At 64.5% G+C, this 23963-nt stretch overlaps 1 protein-coding gene across 1 annotated transcript in view; it reads left to right on the top strand.

The window, feature by feature from the left end:
* The window catches only part of orc2 (origin recognition complex, subunit 2), a 50276-nt gene that overhangs the window by 12876 nt on the left and 13437 nt on the right, over positions 1–23963 (top strand). The window contains exons 4-6 of the mRNA XM_072494831.1: positions 5966–6052; positions 11414–11445; positions 12218–12272. Coding sequence (XP_072350932.1) covers positions 5966–6052; positions 11414–11445; positions 12218–12272 — 174 coding nt within the window. The remainder of the gene's footprint in view (positions 1–5965; positions 6053–11413; positions 11446–12217; positions 12273–23963) is intronic.

The following is a 23963-nucleotide window of genomic DNA, read 5'->3' as shown; positions in this document are numbered from 1 at the left end:
TAGTACCATAACTGAAGGCTTTAATAGACTAGAACTGTTCCCCAGCAGCTTCGGTACAGAATGAGGGCTGCTGGGACGGCACCGGTTCTTATACCCCGCCTGTCAGGGCGGAGCTACATACCAAACAGCCAATGGTAAACTCCTAGGTTTAACCAATAGTCTTCAGCCTCTCGGGTACTGCAATACCTGATAATACCACATTCATCCCCTGTTTACCACCTGGGGTGGTGGCCAGTGGTTACAATTGCATCTAACATGGTATGATCAGATATGGAGGTACCGTGATACCTCCTTACAGGGTTGTCGAGAATATTTACAAGCGTGGAAGATATATGCATTCAGTGTTTATTTACAGTTACAGTGAAGCAATCAGTCGGTCGGGTGGCCTGGTCGTCCTCCTGGATCGTTTGAGCCTCGGTGGTGATTCTGGTGGGGGTCCGGGCATCTGCGACTCCGGGAGCGTGGCTTCGGCCTCCATGGCAGCTTCGTCACCCCTAGACGGCGCTGGTGGGGCAAACGGTTGACACGAGTGGGGGCGCCTGTACGAGGCATCGGTGGGTGGGAGGGCCTAAGCAGGCGCGGCGGGAGGACTGACCATCCTGTGAGGTGCTGTGGAGGGGGGGGGGGGGGGGGGGGGGGGGGGGGGGGGGGGGGGGGGGAGGAAATGGTTCGGGTGCGCGTGGGGTTCCGGCGGCGCCAGGTCCCAAAGGGAGACTGTATCTTGCCAGCCGTCAGGGAATGCCACATAAGCGTACTGGGGGGGTAGCGTGCAGCAGGTGGACCCTCTCGACCAACGGGTCCGACTTGTGCGCCCGCACGTGCTTCCGAAGCAGGATGGGTCCGGGTGTTGCTAGCCAGGCTGGGAGCGAGGTCCCGGAAGAGGACTTCCTGGGGAAGACAAGGAGATGTTCATGAGGTGTCTGGTTGATAGTTGTACAGAGCAGCGACCGGATGGCATGGAGGGCCTCCGGGGGGACTTCTTGCCAGCGGGAGACAGGGAGATTCCTGGATCGTAAGGCCAGTAGAACGGTCTTCCAGACTGTTCCGTTCTCCCTCTCTACCTGCCCATTTCCCAGGGGGTTGTAACTGGTCGTCCTGCTTGAGGCAATGCCCCTGTTGAGCAGGAATTGACGCAGTTCGTCGCTCATAAAGGAGGACCCCCTGTCACTGTGTATGTACGCGGGGAAACCGAACAGTGTAAAGATACCCTGGAGGGCCTTGATGACGGTGGTTATGGTCATGTCTGGACAGGGGATGGCGAATGGGAACCGGGAGTACTCGTCAATCACGTTCAGGAAGTACGTGTTGCGGTCGGTGGAGGGGAGGGGGCCTTTGAAGTCCATGCTGAGACGTTCAAAGGGACTTTATCAGGTGCGCCCTCTCTGGCCGGCAGAAGTGCGGTTTGCACTCTGCGCAGATTTGGCAGTCCCTGGTGACTGTCCTGACCTCCTCGATGGAGTAGGGCAGGTTGCAGGTCTTAATGAAGTGGAAAAAACGAGTGACCCCCGGGTGGCAGAGGTCCTCATGGAGGGCTCGGAGGCTGTCCACTTGTGCAGTGGCACATGTGCCACGGGGCAGGGCATCAGGAGGCTTGTTTAGCTTCCCGGGACGATACAAGATCTCGTAGTTGTAGGTGGAGAGTTCGACCCTCCACCGCAAGATCTTGTCGTTTTTTATCTTGCCCCACTGTGCATTATCGAACATGAACGCCACCGACCGTTGGTCAGTGAGGAGAGTGAATCTCCTGCCGGCCAGGTAATGCCTCCAATGTCGCACAGCTTCTACTATGGCTTGTGCCTCTTTTTCGACCGAGGAATGGTGAATTTCGGAAGCATGGAGGGTACGGGAGAAGAAGGCCACGGGCCTGCCCGCTTGGTTGAGGGTGGCGTCCGGAGCTACGTCGGACGCATCGCTCTTGACCTGGAAGGGGAGGGACTCGTAAATGGCGCGCATCGTGGCCGTTGCAATGTCTGCTTTGATGCGGCTGAAGGCCTGGTGGGCCTCCGTCGACAGGGGGAAGGTTGTGGACTGGATTAGGGGTCGGGCTTTGTCTGCGTAGTTAGGGACCCACTGGGCGTAATAACTGAAAAACCCGAGGCAGCGCTTCAGGACCTTGGGGCAGTGAGGGAGGGGGAACTCCATAAGGGGGCGCATGCGTTCAGGGTTGGGGCCTATAACTCCATTTCGCACTACGTAGCCGAGGATGGCTAGACGGTCGGTGCTAAATAAGCATTTATCCTTATTATATGTTAAGTTAAGGATTTTCGCGGTCTGAAGAAATTTTCTGAGGTTGGTGTCGTTGTCCTGCTGGTCATGGCCACAGTTTGTGACGTTATCAAGATACGGGAACGTTGCGCGTAAGCCGTACCGGTCAACCATTCGGTCCATCTCGTGTTGGAAGACCGAGACCCCGTTAGTGACACCAAAGGGAACCCTTAAAAATTGATAGAGCCGCCCATCTGCTTCCAAGGCAGTGTATTTGCGGTCACTAGTACGGAGGGGTAGCTGATGGTAAGCGGACTTGAGATCCACCGTGGAGAAGACCTTGTATTGCGCGATCCTGTTTACCAGGTCAGCTATACGGGGGCGAGGGCACGCATCCAGCTGCGTAAAACTGTTGATGGTCTCACTGTAGTCAATGACCATCCTATGTTTCTCCCCGGTCTTTACCACCACTACTTGAGCTCTCTAGGGACTGTTGCTAGCTTCAATGACCCCTTCCCTTAGTAGCTTTTGGACCTCTGACCTGATGAAGGTCCGGTCCTGGGCACTGTACCGTCTGCTCCTGGTGGCGACAGGTTTGCAATCCGGGGTGAGGTTCGCAAACAGGGAAGGCAGGTCGACCTTAAGGGTCGCGAGGCCGCAGACAGTAAGGGGGGGTATAGGGCCGCCGAATTTGAAGGTCAGGCTTTGCAAGTTACGTTGGAAGTCCAGCCCCAGGAGTGTAGCCGCGCAGAGGTGCGGCAGGACATAAAGGCGGAACTTGTTGAATTTCCTGCCTTGGACAGTGAGGTTTGCTAGGCAGAACCCCTTTATCTCCACCGAGTGTGACCCGGAGGCCAGGGAGATTCTTTGGTTTACAGGGTGGGTAACAAGTGAACAGCGCCTTACCGTGTCGGGGTGTATAAAGCTTTCCGTGCTCCCAGAGTCGATCAGGCAGGACGTCCCGTGACCGTTGATGAAGACCGTCGTCGTTGCTGTTGTGAGTGTCCGAGGTCGATTTTGGTCCGGAGTCACCGAGGCCAGACAAAGTAGTTGTGGGTTTTGATCGGGCAGCGTGTAGTCGGCCGTGCTGGGGGCCTGGGGCCCCATCCAAGATGGCGTCTCCCATGGGTCGCACATGGTGGTCGGGGATGGACAAACTGGTGGCGGGGATGGACAAAATGGCGGCGCCCATCCGTCCAGCGTGGTGTCCGAGGGGCAAAATGGTCACGCCCATGAGTCGCACGTGGCCCTAGGATAGGGGGGTGGTGGTGAGTGCTGGCCGCCTGGAGCCCGAAGGGAAGGTTGCCGCGGCGGTCCAGAGTCGCTGGAGACTGCGGCCACGGCTCTTGCCTGGCAGGCCCCCCTTGCCGCACCCTTTGGAGGTGGAGATGCGGGCCGAGCAGCGCTGGCGGGGGTGCTTCGCCTGCCCGCAGAAGAAACAGTGGGGCCCGACTTAGTTAGCGGGCTGTCTTACAGCGCAGGCCTGCGGGGACACGGGGAAGGTCTGTGGGGCTGCCGCTGCGAGATGCAGCGTTAGTGACACCAAAGGGAACCCTTAAACATTGATAGAGCCGCCCATCTGCTTCCAAGGCAGTGTATTTGCGGTCACTAGTACGGAGGGGTAGCTGATGGTAAGCGGACTTGAGATCCACCGTGGAGAAGACCTTGTATTGCGCGATCCTGTTTACCAGGTCGGCTATACGGGGGCGAGGGCGCATAGGACTGCGCGTTTCTGGAGGCGACGTCCATGGACCCTGCCAGGGCCCGTGCCTCTAAGTCCCAGGGTGTCTTTTTCTAAGAGTCTTTGACGGATCTCTGAGGAGCTCATACCTGCTACGAAGGCATCCCGGATTAGGAGTTCCGTGTGCTCGCTCACTGAAACTTGCGGGCAGCCACAGTTTCTGCCCAGCACCAGTAGCACACGGTAGAGCTCCTCCAACGATTCCCCGGGGCTTTGCCGTCTAGTTGCAAGCAGGTGACGTGCGTAGACCTGATTTACAGGGTGGATATAATGTTCTTTTAACAGTTCGATCGCAGCATCGAAGTCCTCCGCCTCCTCGATGAGGGTGTAGATCCCAGGGCTTACCCTTGAGTGCAGGAGATGCAGTTTCTGTTCTCCTGAGGGGGTGCCTCCGGCCGTCTAGAGGTAGCCTTTAAAACACGCCAGCCAGTGCTTAAATATCGCCGCCGAGTTCTCCGCGTGGGGGCTGAGTTGTAGACACTCCGGCTTGATTCGGAGGTTTATCCTTTCAGCTTAAGAATAGTCTATTAAATTGATGCACGATCAATTACTATTAAAGCGAGGTAGTAACATAACTGAAGGCTTTGATAGACTAGAACTGTTCCCCAGCAGCTTCGGTACAGAATGAGGGCTGCTGGGACAGCATCGGTTCTTGTACCCCACCTGTCAGGGCGGAGCTACATACCAAACAGGCAATGGTAAACTCCTAGGTTTAACCAATGGTCTTCAGCCTCTCGGGTACTGCAATACCTGATAATACCACATTGAGTAAGTTATTCACTGTCAGGCAAACCTTTGACCGGTGAGAAGTGAAAAACCAAGTGGGTCCTTTGAATTTGATATTCAGTCCCAAAATCTGGCACAGTTGCAAGGACAAGGAAATGAAAGATCTTTCTACCTGCCTTTCAATCAAAGATTCCTTTGTGCTTACAGAAAAAGTGCTCTAGGGATTGTTGCTATGCTAACAGAGAAAGGGTGGTGCTGTTGGGAAGAGAATGGATTTTGAAGCAGCATTCATGTGGCAGCTGGAGCTGGGCGATTGCTGAGAAACCTTTGGAGCTTGTCGGGTAGCTTGATGCCAGGGCGTGTGTGTGCTGGGGCTGGGGCACACTTGCACCCTTCAGTGGTGTTACCTCTGAGCTTGGATCTTTTAAAATAATAAATTTAGAATACCCAATTCTTTTGTTTTCAAATATGGGGCAAGTTAGCGTGGCCAATCCACCCAACCTGCACATCTTTCGGTTGTGGGGGTGAGACCCACGCAAACACTGGAAGAATGTGCAAACTCCACAGGGACCGTGACCCGGGGCCGGGATCGAACCCGGGTCCTCGGTAGCGTGAGGCAGCAGTGCTAACCACTGCCAGCCAGCTTCATACTGAGTCAATGGCTTGTTAAATTCGTGCCCTTGCAGGGGAGCGGCTTCTCTCTGATATACAGTAAGAAGTCTTACAACACCAGGTGAAAGTCCAACAGGTTTGTTTCGAATCACTTGCTTTCGGAGCACAGCTCCTTCCTCAGGTGAATGAGGAATATACAGAATTGTTACCGGCCGTGTGTGTTCCGCGACCCTTCTGTCACCCCAGGTGGGTCGCGTCTCACACTTAGAAAACCCCGGCACTACACTGTCCCCATCAAACACTTCCAGGACAGGGATAGTTACAGAGTAAAGCTCCCTCTATACGGTCCCCATTAAACACTTCCAGGGCAGGTACAGCACGGGGTTAGATACTGAGTAAAGTTTCCTCTGCATTGTCCCCATCAAACACTCCCTGGCTGCACGGAGTCAGATACTGAGTAAAGCTCCCTCTCACTGTCCCCATCAAACATGGAATGCTGGGCTAGGTACAGGTAGGAAAGTCGGTGGGGGACACATGGGAGTTGTGGAGAGTGACCACTTTCTTTCTATGGGTGGGGATGGAGGGGTCTCTAACAACCCTCTTTCCTCGGATTGGGTCATAGGTGGATGATTGAGACCATTTGATATTTCAGTTGCTCATCCATCCGGTTTTGACTCGCAGCTTCTGAACTCGCCCGGACCCCTGGGAAAAGTGTCAAGTTCTGTGCAGCCGCGAGGCGATTGGCAACAGATCAGGCTGGAAAACGAGGTGAGTCAACCGATCCTGACTAACTTTGAATCGCATTAGACAACTGGGACAACAGGCTGTAGCAATGTTTAGTAACCAGGGTAATGACTGCATTGTAATAAATGCCGCTGTCCTTACTCCCTGCTTGTATAGATATCACCTTTTCTCAGAGTCTGGGCACTGTTGACAGGCTGCTCAACTGTTTTTTTTGTTTTTAAAAAAAATATTTTTATTGAAGTATTTATAAAATTTTATAACAAAAACAGAAAAAGAAGAATAAGCGTTAAACATTAACATAGTGCAAAAATAGAATTTTCCCCGAACGGCTCTGTTTTCACAGACCACCGAAAATAACAAAAAACTGACAAACACAACACTTACACCCCCCCCCCCCCCCCCCCCCCCCCCCCCCACGCACACACACACCCTCGGAAAGCTGCTACTGCCAACATTTTAAATTAAATTTCCCCAAGAAAGTCGACGAACGGCTGCCACCTCCGGGAGAACCATAACATTGATCCTCTTGAGGCAAACTTTATTTTCTCGAGGCTGAGAAACCCAGCCACGTCACTGACCCAGGTGTCTACACTCGGGGGCTTCGTGTCCCTCCATATTACCACATTAATGTCTCCGGGCTACCAGGGAGGCAAAGGCCAGGACGTCGGCCTCTTTCACTCACTGAACTCCCGGGTCTTCTGACACCCCAAAGATCGCTACCTCTGGACTCGGCACCACCCAGGTTCCTAGCACCGTGGACATTGCCTTTGCAAACCCCTGCCAGAACCCTCCAAGCTTCGGGCATGCCCAGAACATGTGGACATGGTTTGCTGGGCTTCCCGCACACCTCGCACATCTGTCTTCTACCCCGAAAAACTTGCTCACCCTCGCCGCTGTCATGTGTGCCCGGTGGACCACCTTAAATTGTATTAGACTGAGCCTGGCACAGGATGAGGAGGAATTGACCCTGCTTAGGGCAGCCGCCCATAGACCTGCCTCTAACTCCCCACCTAGCTCGTCCTCCCACTTGCCTTCAAGCTCCTCCACCGGGGTTTCCTCCGCCTCCAACAGCTCCTGGTAGATATCCGACACCTTCCCCTCCCTCACCCAGTACCGGACACTACTCAATCCTGTATCCCCCGTGGCAGCAGCAGCGGGAAGGCCACCACCTGCTTCCTCAGGAAGGTCCGCACTTGTAGATACCTAAAGCCGTTCCCTGGCAATTTAAATTTGTCCTCCAGCGCCTGCAGGCTGGGAAAGGTCCCATCTATAAACAGGTCACCCATCCTTCTAATACCCGCCCTCTGCCAGCTCTGGAGCCCGCCATCCATCCTACCCGGCAGGAACCTGTGGTTATTACATAACGGGGTCCAGACCGACGCGTCTTCCACCCTCTTGTGTCTCCTCCACTGCCCCCAGATCTTCAGTGCCGCCACCACCACCGGACTTGTGGAGTAGCGGACCGGCGAAAACGGCAGAGGTGCCGCTACCAGCGCTCCCAAACTGGTGCCTTTGCAGGCTGCTCAACTGTGAAGGCACCACAACTGACTGCCTTCACTCTGAGCTTTGCCTTTCACTCTTTTGCCTCCCATATCCCCATCAGCGTAGCATCTACCTACATTCTCATCTCAAGCTCCCACCTTCAGTATCACAGGACGGCGATCAGGTTCTGGACTCCAGGCTGACACTGGCTTTTCTGTCTCTGTCCTAACCTGGGGCACCAAGGTCGGTATTACCCCAGTTGCTTCCACCCGGCTCAGGTGCCCCAATGGCTATGCTGAAACTGGGACTGCTTGGTCTCTTTGCTTTGTAAGAAGTCTTACAACACCAGGTTAAAGTCCAACAGGTTTGTTTCGATGTCACTAGCTTTCGGAGCGCTGCTCCTTCCTCAGGTGAATGAAGAGGTATGTTCCAGAAACACATATATAGACAGATTCAAAGATGCCAGACAATGCTTGGAATGCGAGCATTAGCAGGTGATTAAATCTTTACAGATCCAGAGAGAGGGGTAACCTCATTCACCTGAGGAAGGAGCAGTGCTCCGAAAGCTAGTGATATCGAAACAAACCTGTTGGACTTTAACCTGGTGTTGTAAGACTTCGTACTGTGCTCACCCCAGTCCAACGCCGGCATCTCCACATCTTTGCTTTGTGAAACGGCTGCAGTGTGGGGAGCAGAGGAGCCCGCTCCTTCCCTGGCGGGGGGCGGAGGGGCCCGCTCCTTCGCTTGCGGGGGGCGGAGGGGCCCGCTCCTTCGCTTGCGGGGAGCGGAGGGGCCCGCTCCTTCGCTTGCGGGGAGCGGAGGGGCCCGCTCCTTCGCTTGCGGGGAGCGGAGGGGCCCGCTCCTTCGCTTGCGGGGAGCGGAGGGGCCCGCTCCTTCGCTTGCGGGGAGCGGAGGGGCCCGCTCCTTCCCTGGCGGGGAGCGGAGGGGCCCGCTCCTTCCCTGGCGGGGAGCGGAGGGGCCCGCTCCTTCCCTGGCGGGGAGCGGAGGGGCCCGCTCCTTCCCTGGCGGGGAGCGGAGGGGCCCGCTCCTTCCCTGGCGGGGAGCGGAGGGGCCCGCTCCTTCCCTGGCGGGGAGCGGAGGGGCCCGCTCCTTCCCTGGCGGGGAGCGGAGGGGCCCGCTCCTTCCCTGGCGGGGAGCGGAGGGGCCCGCTCCTTCCCTGGCGGGGAGCGGAGGGGCCCGCTCCTTCCCTGGCGGGGAGCGGAGGGGCCCGCTCCTTCCCTGGCGGGGGGCGGAGGGGCCCGCTCCTTCCCTGGCGGGGCGCCGAGGGGCCCGCTCCTTCCCTGGCGGGGGGCGGAGGGGCCCGCTCCTTCCCTGGCGGGGAGCGGAGGGGCCCGCTCCTTCCCTGGCGGGGGGCGGAGAGGCCCGCTCCTTGCCTGGCGGGGAGCGGAGGGGCCCGCTCCTTTCCTGGCGGGGAGCGGAGGGGCCCGCTCCTTCCCTGGCGGGGAGCGGAGGGGCCCGCTCCTTCCCTGGCGGGGAGCGGAGGGGCCCGCTCCTTCCCTGGCGGGGAGCGGAGGGGCCCGCTCCTTCCCTGGCGGGAGCGGAGGGGCCCGCTCCTTCCCTGGCGGGAGCGGAGGGGCCCGCTCCTTCCCTGGCGGGGAGCGGAGGGGCCCGCTCCTTCCCTGGCGGGGAGCGGAGGGGCCCGCTCCTTCCCTGGCGGGGAGCGGAGGGGCCCGCTCCTTCCCTGGCGGGGAGCGGAGGGGCCCGCTCCTTCCCTGGCGGGGAGCGGAGGGGCCCGCTCCTTCCCTGGCGGGGAGCGGAGGGGCCCGCTCCTTCCCTGGCGGGGAGCGGAGGGGCCCGCTCCTTCCCTGGCGGGGAGCGGAGGGGCCCGCTCCTTCCCTGGCGGGGAGCGGAGGGGCCCGCTCCTTCCCTGGCGGGGAGCGGAGGGGCCCGCTCCTTCCCTGGCGGGGAGCGGAGGGGCCCGCTCCTTCCCTGGCGGGGAGCGGAGGGGCCCGCTCCTTCCCTGGCGGGGAGCGGAGGGGCCCGCTCCTTCCCTGGCGGGGAGCGGAGGGGCCCGCTCCTTCCCTGGCGGGGAGCGGAGGGGCCCGCTCCTTCCCTGGCGGGGAGCGGAGGGGCCCGCTCCTTCCCTGGCGGGGAGCGGAGGGGCCCGCTCCTTCCCTGGCGGGGAGCGGAGGGGCCCGCTCCTTCCCTGGCGGGGAGCGGAGGGGCCCGCTCCTTCCCTGGCGGGGAGCGGAGGGGCCCGCTCCTTCCCTGGCGGGGAGCGGAGGGGCCCGCTCCTTCCCTGGCGGGGAGCGGAGGGGCCCGCTCCTTCCCTGGCGGGGAGCGGAGGGGCCCGCTCCTTCCCTGGCGGGGAGCGGAGGGGCCCGCTCCTTCCCTGGCGGGGAGCGGAGGGGCCCGCTCCTTCCCTGGCGGGGAGCGGAGGGGCCCCGCTCCTTCCCTGGCGGGGAGCGGAGGGGCCCGCTCCTTCCCTGGCGGGGAGCGGAGGGGCCCGCTCCTTCCCTGGCGGGGAGCGGAGGGGCCCGCTCCTTCCCTGGCGGGGAGCGGAGGGGCCCGTCTCCTTCCCTGGCGGGGAGCGGAGGGGCCCGCTCCTTCCCTGGCGGGGAGCGGAGGGGCCCGCTCCTTCCCTGGCGGGGAGCGGAGGGCCCGCTCCTTCCCTGGCGGGGAGCGGAGGGGCCCGCTCCTTCCCTGGCGGGGAGCGGAGGGGCCCGCTCCTTCCCTGGCGGGGAGCGGAGGGGCCCGCTCCTTCCCTGGCGGGGAGCGGAGGGGCCCGCTCCTTCCCTGGCGGGGAGCGGAGGGGCCCGCTCCTTCCCTGGCGGGGAGCGGAGGGGCCCGCTCCTTCCCTGGCGGGGAGCGGAGGGGCCCGCTCCTTCCCTGGCGGGGAGCGGAGGGGCCCGCTCCTTCCCTGGCGGGGAGCGGAGGGGCCCGCTCCTTCCCTGGCGGGGAGCGGAGGGGCCCGCTCCTTCCCTGGCGGGGAGCGGAGGGGCCCGCTCCTTCCCTGGCGGGGAGCGGAGGGGCCCGCTCCTTCCCTGGCGGGGAGCGGAGGGGCCCGCTCCTTCCCTGGCGGGGAGCGGAGGGGCCCGCTCCTTCCCTGGCGGGGAGCGGAGGGGCCCGCTCCTTCCCTGGCGGGGAGCGGAGGGGCCCGCTCCTTCCCTGGCGGGGAGCGGAGGGGCCCGCTCCTTCCCTGGCGGGGAGCGGAGGGGCCCGCTCCTTCCCTGGCGGGGAGCGGAGGGGCCCGCTCCTTCCCTGGCGGGGAGCGGAGGGGCCCGCTCCTTCCCTGGCGGGGAGCGGAGGGGCCCGCTCCTTCCCTGGCGGGGAGCGGAGGGGCCCGCTCCTTCCCTGGCGGGGAGCGGAGGGGCCCGCTCCTTCCCTGGCGGGGAGCGGAGGGGCCCGCTCCTTCCCTGGCGGGGAGCGGAGGGGCCCGCTCCTTCCCTGGCGGGGAGCGGAGGGGCCCGCTCCTTCCCTGGCGGGGAGCGGAGGGGCCCGCTCCTTCCCTGGCGGGGAGCGGAGGGGCCCGCTCCTTCCCTGGCGGGGAGCGGAGGGGCCCGCTCCTTCCCTGGCGGGGAGCGGAGGGGCCCGCTCCTTCCCTGGCGGGGAGCGGAGGGGCCCGCTCCTTCCCTGGCGGGGAGCGGAGGGGCCCGCTCCTTCCCTGGCGTGGAGAGCCCGCTCCTTCCCTGGCGGGGAGCGGAGGGGCCCGCTCCTTCCCTGGCGTGGAGAGCCCGCTCCTTCCCTGGCGGGGAGCGGAGGGGCCCGCTCCTTCCCTGACGGGCAGCGGAGGAGCCCGCTCCTTCCCTGGCGGGGCGGGGAGGAACCGATTAAATCCCTCAGCAGTCACCCAGTCTCAGCATCGCAGCCATTCAGATGTCTTCTTACTGCCCTCTGTGTTATTGTTGCTGAGATTGAACAAATCCCCTTTTTTTCCCCCAGGACCTTCGATCCAGAGCAAGACCCCGACAAAGGTGAGCAAGGAGCAGCCCGCCAGCTTTTCTGCCTGCATTGCCCTGGAGTTAGAGAGTAACAAATTTCAGAGCAGCATGTGATCAATCATGGCAACCTGCAGAATCGACCTTGCCCCATGTGTCCATAGGCTGTGCCTGTCCTGGGAGTGTTTGATGGGGACAGTGTAGAGGGAGCTTTACTCTGTATCTAACCCCGTGCTGTACCTGTCCTGGGAGGGTTTGGTGGGGACAGTGTAGAGGGAGCTTTACTCCGTGTTTACCCTGTGCTGTACATGTCCTCACCCCTGTCCCAGGGCCTGACATTGTGAATTGTACCGAGTGCCATGCACTGTACTGTGTGACCTGTAACTGTGTTTGATAAGCTTGGCACAGACTGTCATGGTTTCTGATCTGCATGATGTATCGCTGATCCTGTGACCCAGTCCATATTGATCTGCGATTTGTATCCAATGAACTGTCGTCTGTAATTTTTCAATGAAGGGACAATTTAGCGTGGCTAATCCACCAACCCTGCACATCTTTTTGTGTGTGGGGGTGCGACCCACACAGACTCGGTGAGAATGTACAAATTCCACACAGACAGTGATCCAGGGCCAGGATCGAACCCGGATCCTCTGCGGCATGAGGCAGCAGTGCTAAGCTGCGCCACCGTGCCCTCTTTTTTCTGTGATTACTATGTGATTGAGGAAGTGGTGTCCTGGCTGTTTGACTGTTTGAGAAGGCTGCTTTGTGTCGGTTGTCTGTGTTCTGAGTTGAGATTTGTTCCCCACAGGGGAAGAGGCAATATATGTCAACAACCCCCTACAGACTGAGGAAGCGGCTCACTGGTGAGTGTGGGGATAGTGGGGGAGGGTAGGGAGAGCGGTGGGGGGGGGGGGCAGTGTTTGGGACAGTGCTGTGGGGAGCATGGGGCCTGCGATAGTTGTGTGTTGGGGTGTGTGTGTGTGTGTGTTGGGGTGTGTGTGTGTGTGTGTTGGGGTGTGTGTGTGTGTGTGTTGGGGTGTGTGTGTGTGTGTGTTGGGGTGTGTGTGTGTGTGTGTGTTGGGGTGTGTGTGTGTGTGTTGGGGTGTGTGTGTGTGTGTTGGGGTGTGTGTGTGTGTGTGTTGGGGTGTGTGTGTGTGTGTGTTGGGGTGTGTGTGTGTGTGTGTTGGGGTGTGTGTGTGTGTTGGGGTGTGTGTGTGTGTGTGTGTGTTGGGGTGCGTGTGTGTGTGTTGGGGTGTGTGTGTTGGGGTGTGTGTGTTGGGGTGTGTGTGTTGGGGTGTGTGTGTGTGTGTGTTGGGGGGTGTGTGTGTGTGTGTTGGGGGGTGTGTGTGTGTGTGTGTGTTGGGGGGTGTGTGTGTGTGTGTGTGTTGGGGTGTGTGTGTGTGTGTGTTGGGGTGTGTGTGTGTGTGTTGGGGTGTGTGTGTGTGTGTTGGGGTGTGTGTGTGGGTGTGTTGGGGTGTGTGTGTGTTGGGTGTGTGTGTGTGTTGGGGTGTGTGTGTGTTGGGGTGTGTGTGTGTTGGGGTGTGTGTGTGTGTGTGTTGAGGTGTGTGTGTGTGTGTGTTGAGGTGTGTGTGTGTGTTGAGGTGTGTGTGTGTGTGTTGGGGTGTGTGTGTGTGTGTTGGGGTGTGTGTGTGTGTTGGGGTGTGTGTGTGTGTTGGGGTGTGTGTGTGTGTGTTGGGGTGTGTGTGTGTGTGTGTTGGGGTGTGTGTGTGTGTGTGTTGGGGGTGTGTGTGTGTTGGGGGTGTGTGTGTGTTGGGGGTGTGTGTGTGTTGGGGGTGTGTGTGTGTTGGGGGTGTGTGTGTGTTGGGGGTGTGTGTGTGTTGGGGGTGTGTGTGTGTTGGGGGGTGTGTGTGTGTGGGGGTGTGTGTGTGTTGGGGGTGTGTGTGTGTGTTGGGGGGTGTGTGTGTGTGTTGGGGGGGTGTGTGTGTTTGGGGGGGTGTGTGTGTGTTTGGGGGGGTGTGTGTGTGTTTGGGGGTGTGTGTGTGTTTGGGGGGGGGTGTGTGTTGGGGGTGTGTGTGTGTTGGGGGGGTGTGTGTGTGTTGGGGGGGTGTGTGTGTGTTGGGGGGGTGTGTGTGTGTTGGGGGGGTGTGTGTGTGTTGGGGGGGTGTGTGTGTGTTGGGGGGGTGTGTGTGTGTTGGGGGGGTGTGTGTGTGTTGGGGGGGGTGTGGTGTGTTGGGGGGGTGTGTGTGTGTTGGGGGGGTGTGTGTGTGTGGGGGGGTGTGGGTGTGTGTGGGGGGGGGTGTGTGTGTTGGGGGGGGGTGTGTGTGTTGGGGGGGTGTGTGTGTGTTGGGGGGGTGTGTGTGTGTTGGGGGGGTGTGTGTGTGTTGGGGGGGTGTGTGTGTGTTGGGGGGGGTGTGTGTGTTGGGGGGGGTGTGTGTGTTGGGGGGGTGTGTGTGTGTGGGGGGGTGGTGTGTGTGTGGGGGGTGTGTGTGTGTGTTGGGGGTGTGGGTGTGTGTTGGGGGGGGTGTGTGTGTGTTGGGGGGGTGTGTGTGTGTTGGGGGGGGTGTGTGTGTGGGGGGGGTGTGTGTGTGTTGGGGGGTGTGTGTGTGTTGGGGGGGTGTGTGTGTGTTGGGGGGGTGTGTGTGTGTGGGGGGGTGTGTGTGTGTTGGGGGGGGTGTGTGTGTGTTGGGGGGGGTGTGTGTGTGTTGGGGGGGTGTGTGTGTGTTGGGGGGGGTGTGTGTGTGTTGGGGGGGGGTGGGTGTTGGGGGGGTGTGTGTGTGTTGGGGGGGGGTGGGTGTTGGGGGGGGGTGGGTGTTGGGGGGGGGTGTGTGTCGGGGGGGGGGGGTGTGTCGGGGGGGGGGGGTGTGTGTCGGGGGGGGGGGGGTGTGGCGGGGGGGGGTGTGTGTGTCGGGGGGGGGGGGGTGTGTCGGGGGGGGGGGGTCGGGGGGGGTGTGTCGGGGGGGTGTGTGTGTCGGGGGGGTGTGTGTGTCGGGGGGGGGGGTGTGTCGGGGGGGGGGGGGGTGTCGGGGGGGGGGTGTGTGTCGGGGGGGGGGTGTGTGTCGGGGGGGGGTGTGTGTCGGGGGGGGGGGGTGTGTGTCGGGGGGGGGGGGTGTGTGTCGGGGGGGGGTGTGTGTCGGGGGGGGGTGTGTGTCGGGGGGGGGGGTGTGTGTCGGGGGGGGGGTGTGTGTCGGGGGGGGGGGGTGTGTCGGGGGGGGGGTGTGTGTCGGGGGGGGGGTGTGTGTCGGGGGGGGGGGTGTGTGTCGGGGGGGGGGTGTGTGTCGGGGGGGGGTGTGTGTCGGGGGGGGGGTGTGTGTCGGGGGGGGGGGTGTGTGTCGGGGGGGGGGTGTGTGTCGGGGGGGGGTGTGTGTCGGGGGGGGGGGGGTGTGTGTCGGGGGGGGGGTGTGTCGGGGGGGGGGTGTGTGTCGGGGGGGGGGTGTGTGTCGGGGGGGGGGGTGTGTGTCGGGGGGGGGGTGTGTGTCGGGGGGGGGTGTGTGTCGGGGGGGGGGTGTGTGTCGGGGGGGGGGGTGTGTGTCGGGGGGGGGTGTGTGTCGGGGGGGGGGGTGTGTGTCGGGGGGGGGGGGGGTGTGTCGGGGGGGGGGTGTGTGTCGGGGGGGGGGGTGTGTCGGGGGGGGGGTGTGTGTCGGGGGGGGGTGTGTGTCGGGGGGGGGGGGGTGTGTCGGGGGGGGGGGTGTGTGTCGGGGGGGGGGTGTGTGTCGGGGGGGGGGTGTGTGTCGGGGGGGGGGTGTGTGTCGGGGGGGGGTGTGTGTCGGGGGGGGGTGTGTGTCGGGGGGGGGTGTGTGTCGGGGGGGGGTGTGTGTGTCGGGGGGGGGTGTGTGTGTCGGGGGGGGGTGTGTGTGTCGGGGGGGGGGGTGTGTGTGTCGGGGGGGGGGTGTGTGTGTCGGGGGGGTGTGTGTGTGTCGGGGGGGGTGTGTCGGGGGGGGTGTGTGTCGGGGGGGTGTGTGTCGGGGGTGTGGGTGTCGGGGGTGTGGGTGTCGGGGGGGGGGGGTGTGTCGGGGGTGTCGGGGGGTGTGTGTGTCGGGGGGGTGTGTGTGTCGGGGGGGGGTGTCGGGGGGGGGGGGGGGGTGTCGGGGGGGGGGGGGGGGTGTCGGGGGGGGGTGTGTGTGTCGGGGGGTGTGTGTGTCGGGGGGGGGTGTGTGTCGGGGGGGGGGTGTGTCGGGGTGTCGGGGGGGTGTGTGTGTCGGGGGGGGTGTGTGTCGGGGGGGGGTGTCGGGGGGTGTGTGTGGGGGGGTGTGTGTGGGGGGGGTGTGTGTGTGGGGGGTGTGTGTGTGTCGGGGGGTGTGTGTGTCGGGGGTGTGTGTGTCGGGGGTGTGTGTGTGTCGGGGGGTGTGTGTGTGTCGGGGGGTGTGTGTGTGTCGGGGGGTGTGTGTGTGTCGGGGGGTGTGTGTGGTCGGGGGGTGTGTGTGTGTCGGGGTGTGTGTGTGTGTCGGGGTGTGTGTGTGTGTCGGGGGTGTGTGTGTGTGTCGGGTGTGTGTGTGTGTCGGGGTGTGTGTGTGTGTCGGGGTGTGTGTGTGTGTCGGGGTGTGTGTGTGTGTCGGGGTGTGTGTGTGTGTCGGGGTGTGTGTGTGTGTCGGGGTGTGTGTGTGTGTCGGGGTGTGTGTGTGTGTCGGGTGTGTGTGTGTGTCGGGGGTGTGTGTGTGTGTCGGGGTGTGTGTGTGTGTCGGGGTGTGTGTGTGTGTCGGGGTGTGTGTGTGTGTCGGGGTGTGTGTGTGTGTCGGGGGGGGGGTGTGTGTCGGGGGGGGGGTGTGTGTCGGGGGGGGGGTGTGTGTCGGGGGGGGGTGTGTGTCGGGGGGGGGGGTGTGTGTCGGGGGGGGGGTGTGTGTCGGGGGGGTGTGTGTCGGGGGGGGTGTGTGTCGGGGGGGGGGTGTGTCGGGGGGGGTGTGTGTCGGGGGGGGTGTGTGTCGGGGGGGGTGTGTGTCGGGGGGGGGTGTGTGTCGGGGGGGGTGTGTGTCGGGGGGGGTGTGTGTCGGGGGGGGTGTGTGTCGGGGGGGGTGTGTGTCGGGGGGGGTGTGTGTCGGGGGGGGGGTGTGTGTCGGGGGGGGGGGGTGTGTCGGGGGGGTGTGTGTCGGGGGGGGTGTGTGTCGGGGGGGGTGTGTGTCGGGGGGTGTGTGTCGGGGGGGGGGTGTGTCGGGGGGGGGTGTGTCGGGGGGGGGTGTGTCGGGGGGGGTGTGTGTCGGGGGGGGTGTGTGTCGGGGGGGGGTGTGTCGGGGGGGTGTGTGTCGGGGGGGGGTGTGTGTCGGGGGGGGGTGTGTGTCGGGGGGGGTGTGTGTCGGGGGGGGTGTGTGTCGGGGGGGGGTGTGTGTCGGGGGGGGTGTGTGTCGGGGGGGGTGTGTGTCGGGGGGGGTGTGTGTCGGGGGGGGGGTGTGTGTCGGGGGGGGTGTGTGTCGGGGGGGGGTGTGTGTCGGGGGGGGGTGTGTGTCGGGGGGGGTGTGTGTCGGGGGGGGTGTGTGTCGGGGGGGGTGTGTGTCGGGGGGGGTGTGTGTCGGGGGGGTGTGTGTGTCGGGGGGGGTGTGTGTGTCGGGGGGGGTGTGTGTGTCGGGGGGGGGGGTGTGTGTCGGGGGGGGGGTGTGTGTCGGGGGGGGTGTGTGTCGGGGGGGGGGTGTGTCGGGGGGGGTGTGTGTCGGGGGTGTGTGTGTCGGGGGGGTGTGTGTCGGGGGGGGTGTGTGTCGGGGGGGGTGTGTGTCGGGGGGGGTGTGTGTGTCGGGGGGTGTGTGTGTCGGGGGGTGTGTGTGTCGGGGGGGTGTGTGTGTCGGGGGGGTGTGTGTGTCGGGGGGGTGTGTGTGTCGGGGGGGGTGTGTGTGTCGGGGGGGGTGTGTGTGTCGGGGGGGGTGTGTGTGTCGGGGGGGGTGTGTGTGTCGGGGGGGGGGTGTGTGTCGGGGGGGGGTGTGTGTCGGGGGGGTGTGTGTGTCGGGGGGGTGTGTGTGTCGGGGGGGGTGTGTGTCGGGGGGGGTGTGTGTCGGGGGTGTGTGTGTGTGTCGGGGGGGGTGTGTGTGTGTCGGGGGGTGTGCGTGTGTGTCGGGGGGTGTGCGTGTGTGTCGGGGGGTGTGCGTGTGTGTCGGGGGGTGTGCGTGTGTGTCGGGGGGTGTGCGTGTGTGTCGGGGGGTGTGCGTGTGTGTCGGGGGGTGTGCGTGTGTGTCGGGGGGTGTGCGTGTGTGTCGGGGGGTGTGCGTGTGTGTCGGGGGGTGTGCGTGTGTGTCGGGGGGTGTGCGTGTGTGTCGGGGGGTGTGCGTGTGTGTCGGGGGGTGTGCGTGTGTGTCGGGGGGTGTGCGTGTGTGTCGGGGGGTGTGCGTGTGTGTCGGGGGGTGTGCGTGTGTGTCGGGGGGTGTGCGTGTGTGTCGGGGGGTGTGCGTGTGTGTCGGGGGGTGTGCGTGTGTGTCGGGGGTGTGCGTGTGTGTCGGGGGTGTGCGTGTGTGTCGGGGGGTGTGCGTGTGTGTCGGGGGGTGTGCGTGTGTGTCGGGGGGTGTGCGTGTGTGTCGGGGGGTGTGCGTGTGTGTCGGGGGGTGTGCGTGTGTGTCGGGGGGTGTGCGTGTGTGTCGGGGGGTGTGCGTGTGTGTCGGGGGGTGTGCGTGTGTGTCGGGGGGTGTGCGTGTGTGTCGGGGGGTGTGCGTGTGTGTCGGGGGGTGTGCGTGTGTGTCGGGGGGTGTGCGTGTGTGTCGGGGGGTGTGCGTGTGTGTCGGGGGGTGTGCGTGTGTGTCGGGGGGTGTGCGTGTGTGTCGGGGGGTGTGCGTGTGTGTCGGGGGTGTGCGTGTGTGTCGGGGGGTGTGCGTGTGTGTCGGGGGGGTGTGCGTGTGTGTCGGGGGGTGTGCGTGTGTGTCGGGGGGTGTGCGTGTGTGTCGGGGGGTGTGCGTGTGTGTCGGGGGGTGTGCGTGTGTGTCGGGGGGTGTGCGTGTGTGTCGGGGGGTGTGCGTGTGTGTCGGGGGGTGTGCGTGTGTGTCGGGGGGTGTGCGTGTGTGTCGGGGGGTGTGCGTGTGTGTCGGGGGGTGTGCGTGTGTGTCGGGGGGTGTGCGTGTGTGTCGGGGGGTGTGCGTGTGTGTCGGGGGGTGTGCGTGTGTGTCGGGGGGTGTGCGTGTGTGTCGGGGGGTGTGCGTGTGTGTCGGGGGGTGTGCGTGTGTGTCGGGGGGTGTGCGTGTGTGTCGGGGGGTGTGCGTGTGTGTCGGGGGGTGTGCGTGTGTGTCGGGGGGTGTGCGTGTGTGTCGGGGGGTGTGCGTGTGTGTCGGGGGGTGTGCGTGTGTGTCGGGGGGTGTGCGTGTGTGTCGGGGGGTGTGCGTGTGTGTCGGGGGGTGTGCGTGTGTGTCGGGGGGTGTGCGTGTGTGTCGGGGGGTGTGCGTGTGTGTCGGGGGGTGTGCGTGTGTGTCGGGGGGTGTGCGTGTGTGTCGGGGGGTGTGCGTGTGTGTCGGGGGGTGTGCGTGTGTGTCGGGGGGTGTGCGTGTGTGTCGGGGGGTGTGCGTGTGTGTCGGGGGGTGTGCGTGTGTGTCGGGGGGTGTGCGTGTGTGTCGGGGGGTGTGCGTGTGTGTCGGGGGGTGTGCGTGTGTGTCGGGGGGTGTGCGTGTGTGTCGGGGGGTGTGCGTGTGTGTCGGGGGGTGTGCGTGTGTGTCGGGGGGTGTGCGTGTGTGTCGGGGGGTGTGCGTGTGTGTCGGGGGGTGTGCGTGTGTGTCGGGGGGTGTGCGTGTGTGTCGGGGGGTGTGCGTGTGTGTCGGGGGGTGTGCGTGTGTGTCGGGGGGTGTGCGTGTGTGTCGGGGGGTGTGCGTGTGTGTCGGGGGTGTGCGTGTGTGTCGGGGGGTGTGCGTGTGTGTCGGGGGGTGTGCGGGTGTGTCGGGGGGTGTGCGGGTGTGTCGGGGGGTGTGCGGGTGTGTCGGGGGGTGTGCGGGTGTGTCGGGGGGTGTGCGGGTGTGTCGGGGGGTGTGCCGGGGGGTGTGCGGGGGTGCCGGGGGGTGTGCGGGTGTGCCGGGGGGTGTGCGGGTGTGCCGGGGGGTGTGCGGGTGTGCCGGGGGGGGTGCGGGTGTGCCGGGGGGGGTGCGGGTGTGCCGGGGGGGGTGCGGGTGTGCCGGGGGGGGTGCGGGTGTGCCGGGGGGTGTGCGGGTGTGCCGGGGGGTGTGCGGGTGTGCCGGGGGGTGTGCGGGTGTGCCGGGGGGTGTGCGGGTGTGCCGGGGGGGTGTGCGGGTGTGCCGGGGGGTGTGCGGGTGTGCCGGGGGGTGTGCGGGTGTGCCGGGGGGTGTGCGGGTGTGTCGGGGGGTGTGCGGGTGTGTCGGGGGGTGTGCGGGTGTGTCGGGGGGTGTGCGGGTGTGTCGGGGGGTGTGCGGGTGTGTCGGGGGGTGTGCGGGTGTGTCGGGGGGTGTGCGGGTGTGTCGGGGGGTGTGCGGGTGTGTCGGGGGGTGTGCGGGTGTGTCGGGGGGTGTGCGGGTGTGTCGGGGGGTGTGCGGGTGTGTCGGGGGGGGTGCGGGTGTGTCGGGGGGGGTGCGGGTGTGTCGGGGGGGGTGCGGGTGTGTCGGGGGGGGTGCGGGTGTGTCGGGGGGGGTGCGGGTGTGTCGGGGGGGGTGCGGGTGTGTCGGGGGGGGTGCGGGTGTGTCGGGGGGGGGTGCGGGTGTGTCGGGGGGGGGTGCGGGTGTGTCGGGGGGGGTGCGGGTGTGTCGGGGGGGGGTGCGGGTGTGTCGGGGGGGGTGCGGGTGTGTCGGGGGGGGTGCGGGTGTGTCGGGGGGGGTGCGGGTGTGTCGGGGGGGGTGCGGGTGTGTCGGGGGGGGTGCGGGTGTGTGTCGGGGGGGGTGCGGGTGTGTGTCGGGGGGGGTGCGGGTGTGTGTCGGGGGGGGTGCGGGTGTGTGTCGGGGGGGGTGCGGGTGTGTGTCGGGGGGGGTGCGGGTGTGTGTCGGGGGGGGTGCGGGTGTGTGTCGGGGGGGTGCGGGTGTGTGTGTCGGAGTGTGCGGGTGTGTGGGTGGGCGTGTGTGTGGGGTGGGCGTGTGTGTGGGGTGGGCGTGTGTGTGGGGTGGGCGTGTGTGTGGGGTGGGCGGTGTGTGTTGGGGTGGGCGTGTGTGTAGGGGTGGGCGTGTGTGTAGGGGTGGGCGTGTGTGTAGGGGTGGGTGTGTGTGATTGGGGTCTGTATGTTTGGGGGGTTGGGGTGTGTGTGTGTGTATGTGTGTTGGGGGGGTGAATGTGTGGTTGGGGGGTAGTGTATGGGGGTTGGGGGTGTATGGGGGTTGGGGGTGTATGGGGGTTGGGGGGGTGTATGGGGTAGTGTCTGCGGTTTGGGGGGTGTATGGGGTAGTGTCTGGGGGTTGGGGGGTGTATGGGGGTTGGGGGGGTGTATGGGGTTGTGGGGGGTGTATGGGGGTTGGGGTAGTGTATGGGGGTGGAGGGGTCTGGTGGTGGGTATATGGTGGGGGAGTGTATGGGGGGGGTGTACGGGTGTGGGGAGGGGGGGAGTGTATGGGTGTGGGGAGAAGGGTGTGGGGGGGGGGTGTATGGGTGTGGGGGGGGGGAGTGTATGGGGGGGGGGAGTGTATGGGTGTGGGAGAAGGTGTGGGGGGGTGTATGGGTGTGGGGGGGGAGTGTATGGGTGTGGGGAGAAGAGTGTATGAGTGTGGGGGGGGGGGGAGTATGGGTGTGGGGGGGAGTGTATGGGTGTGGTGGGGGGGAGTGTATGGGTGTGGGGAGAAGAGTGTATGGGTGTGGGGGGGGGGGGGGAGTGTATGGGTGTGGTGGGGGAGGGAGTGTATGGGGGGGAGCGTATGGGTGTGGGGGGGGGAGCGTATGGGTGTGGGGGGGGGAGCGTATGGGTGTGGGGGGGGGGAGTGTATGGGTGTGGGGGGGGGAGCGTATGGGTGTGGGGGGGGGGGAGTGTATGGGTGTGGGGGGGGGGGGAGTGTATGGGTGTGGGGAGGAGAGTGTATGGATGTGGGGGGGGAGTGTATGGGTGTGGGGGGGGGGAGTGTATGGGTGTGGGGAGGAGAGTGTATGGATGTGGGGGGGAGAGTGTATGGGTGTGGAGGGGGGGGAGTGTGTATGGGTGTGGGGGGGGAGAGTGTATGGGTGTGGGGGGGAGTGTATGGGTGTGGGGGGGGGAGAGTGTATGGGTGTGGGGGGGGGAGAGTGTATGGGTGTGGGGGGGGAGTGTATGGGTGTGGGGGGGGAGAGTGTATGGGTGTGGGGGGGGGGAGTGTATGGGTGTGGGGGGGGGAGTGTATGGGTGTGGGGGGGGAGAGTGTATGGGTGTGGGGGGGGGGAGTGTATGGGTGTGGGGGGGGAGAGTGTATGGGTGGGGGGGGGGAGAGTGTATGGGTGTGGGGGGGAGAGTGTGTGGGTGTGGGGGGGAGAGTGTGTGGGGGGGGAGTGTATGTGTGTGGGGGGGAGTGTATGGGTGTGGGGGGGGAGAGTGTATGGGTGTGGGGGGGGAGAGTGTATGGGTGTGGGGGGGGGAGAGTGTATGGGTGTGGGGGGGAGAGTGTGTGGGTGTGGGGGGGGTGTATGGGTGTGGGGGGGAGAGTGTGTGGGGGGGGGTGTATGGTGTGGGGGGGAGAGTGTATGGGTGTGGGGGTGGAGAGTGTATGGGTGTGGGGGGGTAGTGTATGGGTGTGGGGGGGGGAGAGTGTATGGGTGTGGGGGGGGAGAGTGTATGGGTGTGGGGGGGAGAGTGTATGGGTGTGGGGGGGGGGGAGTGTATGGGTGTGGGGGGGGGAGTGTATGGGTGTTGGGGGGGAGAGTGTGTGGTGGGGGAGTGTATGGGTGGGGGGGGAGAGTGTATGGGTGTGGTGGGGGGACTGTGTGTTGGGGAGAGTGTATGGGTGTGGTGGGGGAGTGTATGGGTGTGGGAGGGAGAGTATGGGTGTGGGGGGGAGAGTATGGGTGTGGTGGGGGGGGGAGTGTATGGGTGTTGTGGGGGGGAGAGTATGGGTGTGGTGGGGGGGGGGAGTGTATGGGTGTTGGGGGGGGAAAGAGTGTAGGTGTGGTGGGGGAGTGTATGGGTGTGGGGGGGGAGAGTGTATGGGTGTGGTGGACGGGAGTGTATGAGTGTTGGGGAGAGTGTATGGGTGTTGGGAGAGTGTATGGGTGTTGGGGAGAGTGTATGGGTGTTGGGGAGAGTGTATGGGTGTTGGGGAGAGTGTATGGGTGTTGGGGAGAGTGTATGGGTGTTGGGGAGAGTGTATGGGTGTTGGGGAGAGTGTATGGGTGTTGGGGAGAGTGTATGGGTGTGGTGGGGGGGGGGAGTGTATGGGTGTTGGGGGGGGAAGAGTGTATGGGTGTGGTGGGGGTGTGTATGGGTGTGGGGAGGGGAGTGTATGGGTGGGGGGGGAGAGTGTATGGTGTGGTGGGGGGGGTGTATGGGTGTTGGGGAGAGTGTATGGGTGTTGGGGAGAGTGTATGGGTGTTGGGGAGAGTGTATGGGTGTTGGGGAGAGTGTATGGGTGTTGGGGAGAGTGTATGGGTGTTGGGGAGAGTGTATGGGTGTTGGGGAGAGTGTATGGGTGTTGGGGAGAGTGTAGGGTGTTGGGGAGAGTGTATGGGTGTTGGGGAGAGTGTATGGGTGTTGGGGAGAGTGTATGGGTGTTGGGGAGAGTGTATGGGTGTGGTGGGGGAGTGTATGGGTGTGGGGGGGGGGAGTGTATGGGTGTGGGGGGGGGAGTGTATGAGTGTGGGGGGGGAGTGTATGGGTGTGGGGGGAGAGTATGGGTGTGGGGGGGAGAGTATGGGTGTGGTGGGGGGAGAGTATGGTTGTGGTGGGGGGGGGAAGTGTATGGGTGTTGGGGGGGAGAGTGTATGGGTGTGGTGGGGGGAGTGTATGGGTGTGGGGGGGGGGGAGTGTATGGGTGTGGGGGGGGGGGGAGTGTATGGGTGTGGGGGGGGGAGTGTATGGGTGTGGGGGGGGGGAGTGTATGGGTGTGGGGGGGGGGAGTGTATGGGTGTGGGGGGGGGGAGTGTATGGGGTGGGGGGGGGGAGTGTATGGGTGTTTGGGAGAGTGTATGGGTGTTTGGGAGAGTGTATGGGTGTTTGGGAGAGTGTATGGGTGTTTGGGAGAGTGTATGGGTGTGGGGGGGGGAGAGTGTATGGGTGTGGGGGGGGAGAGTGTATGGGTGTGGGGGGGAGAGTGTATGGGTGTGGGGGGGGAGAGTGTATGGGTGTGGGGGGGGAGAGTATGGGGTGGGGGGGAGAGTGTATGGGTGTGGGGGGGAGAGTGTGTGGGTGTGGGGGGGAGAGTGTGTGGGTGTGGGGGGGGAGAGTGTATGGGTGTGGGGGGGGAGAGTGTATGGGTGTGGGGGGGGGGGGTAGTGTATGGGTGTGGGGGGGGGGGGAGAGTGTATGGGTGTGGGGGGGGGGAGAGTGTATGGGTGTGGGGGGGGAGAGTGTATGGGTGTGGGGGGGAGAGTGTGTGGGGGGGGAGTGTATGGGTGTGGGGGGGGAGAGTGTATGGGTGTGGGGGGGAGAGTGTATGGGTGTGGGGGGGGGGGGAGTGTATGGGTGTTGGGGGGGAGAGTGTGTGGTGGGGGAGTGTATGGGTGGGGGGGGAGAGTGTATGGGTGTGGTGGGGGGGGACTGTATGTGTTGGGGAGAGTGTATGGGTGTGGTGGGGGAGTGTATGGGTGTGGGGGGT

The sequence above is a fragment of the Scyliorhinus torazame genome, chromosome 2, assembly GCF_047496885.1.
Source record: "Scyliorhinus torazame isolate Kashiwa2021f chromosome 2, sScyTor2.1, whole genome shotgun sequence".
Lineage (NCBI taxonomy): Eukaryota > Metazoa > Chordata > Chondrichthyes > Carcharhiniformes > Scyliorhinidae > Scyliorhinus > Scyliorhinus torazame.
This window is presented reverse-complemented; position numbering and strand designations above follow the sequence as displayed.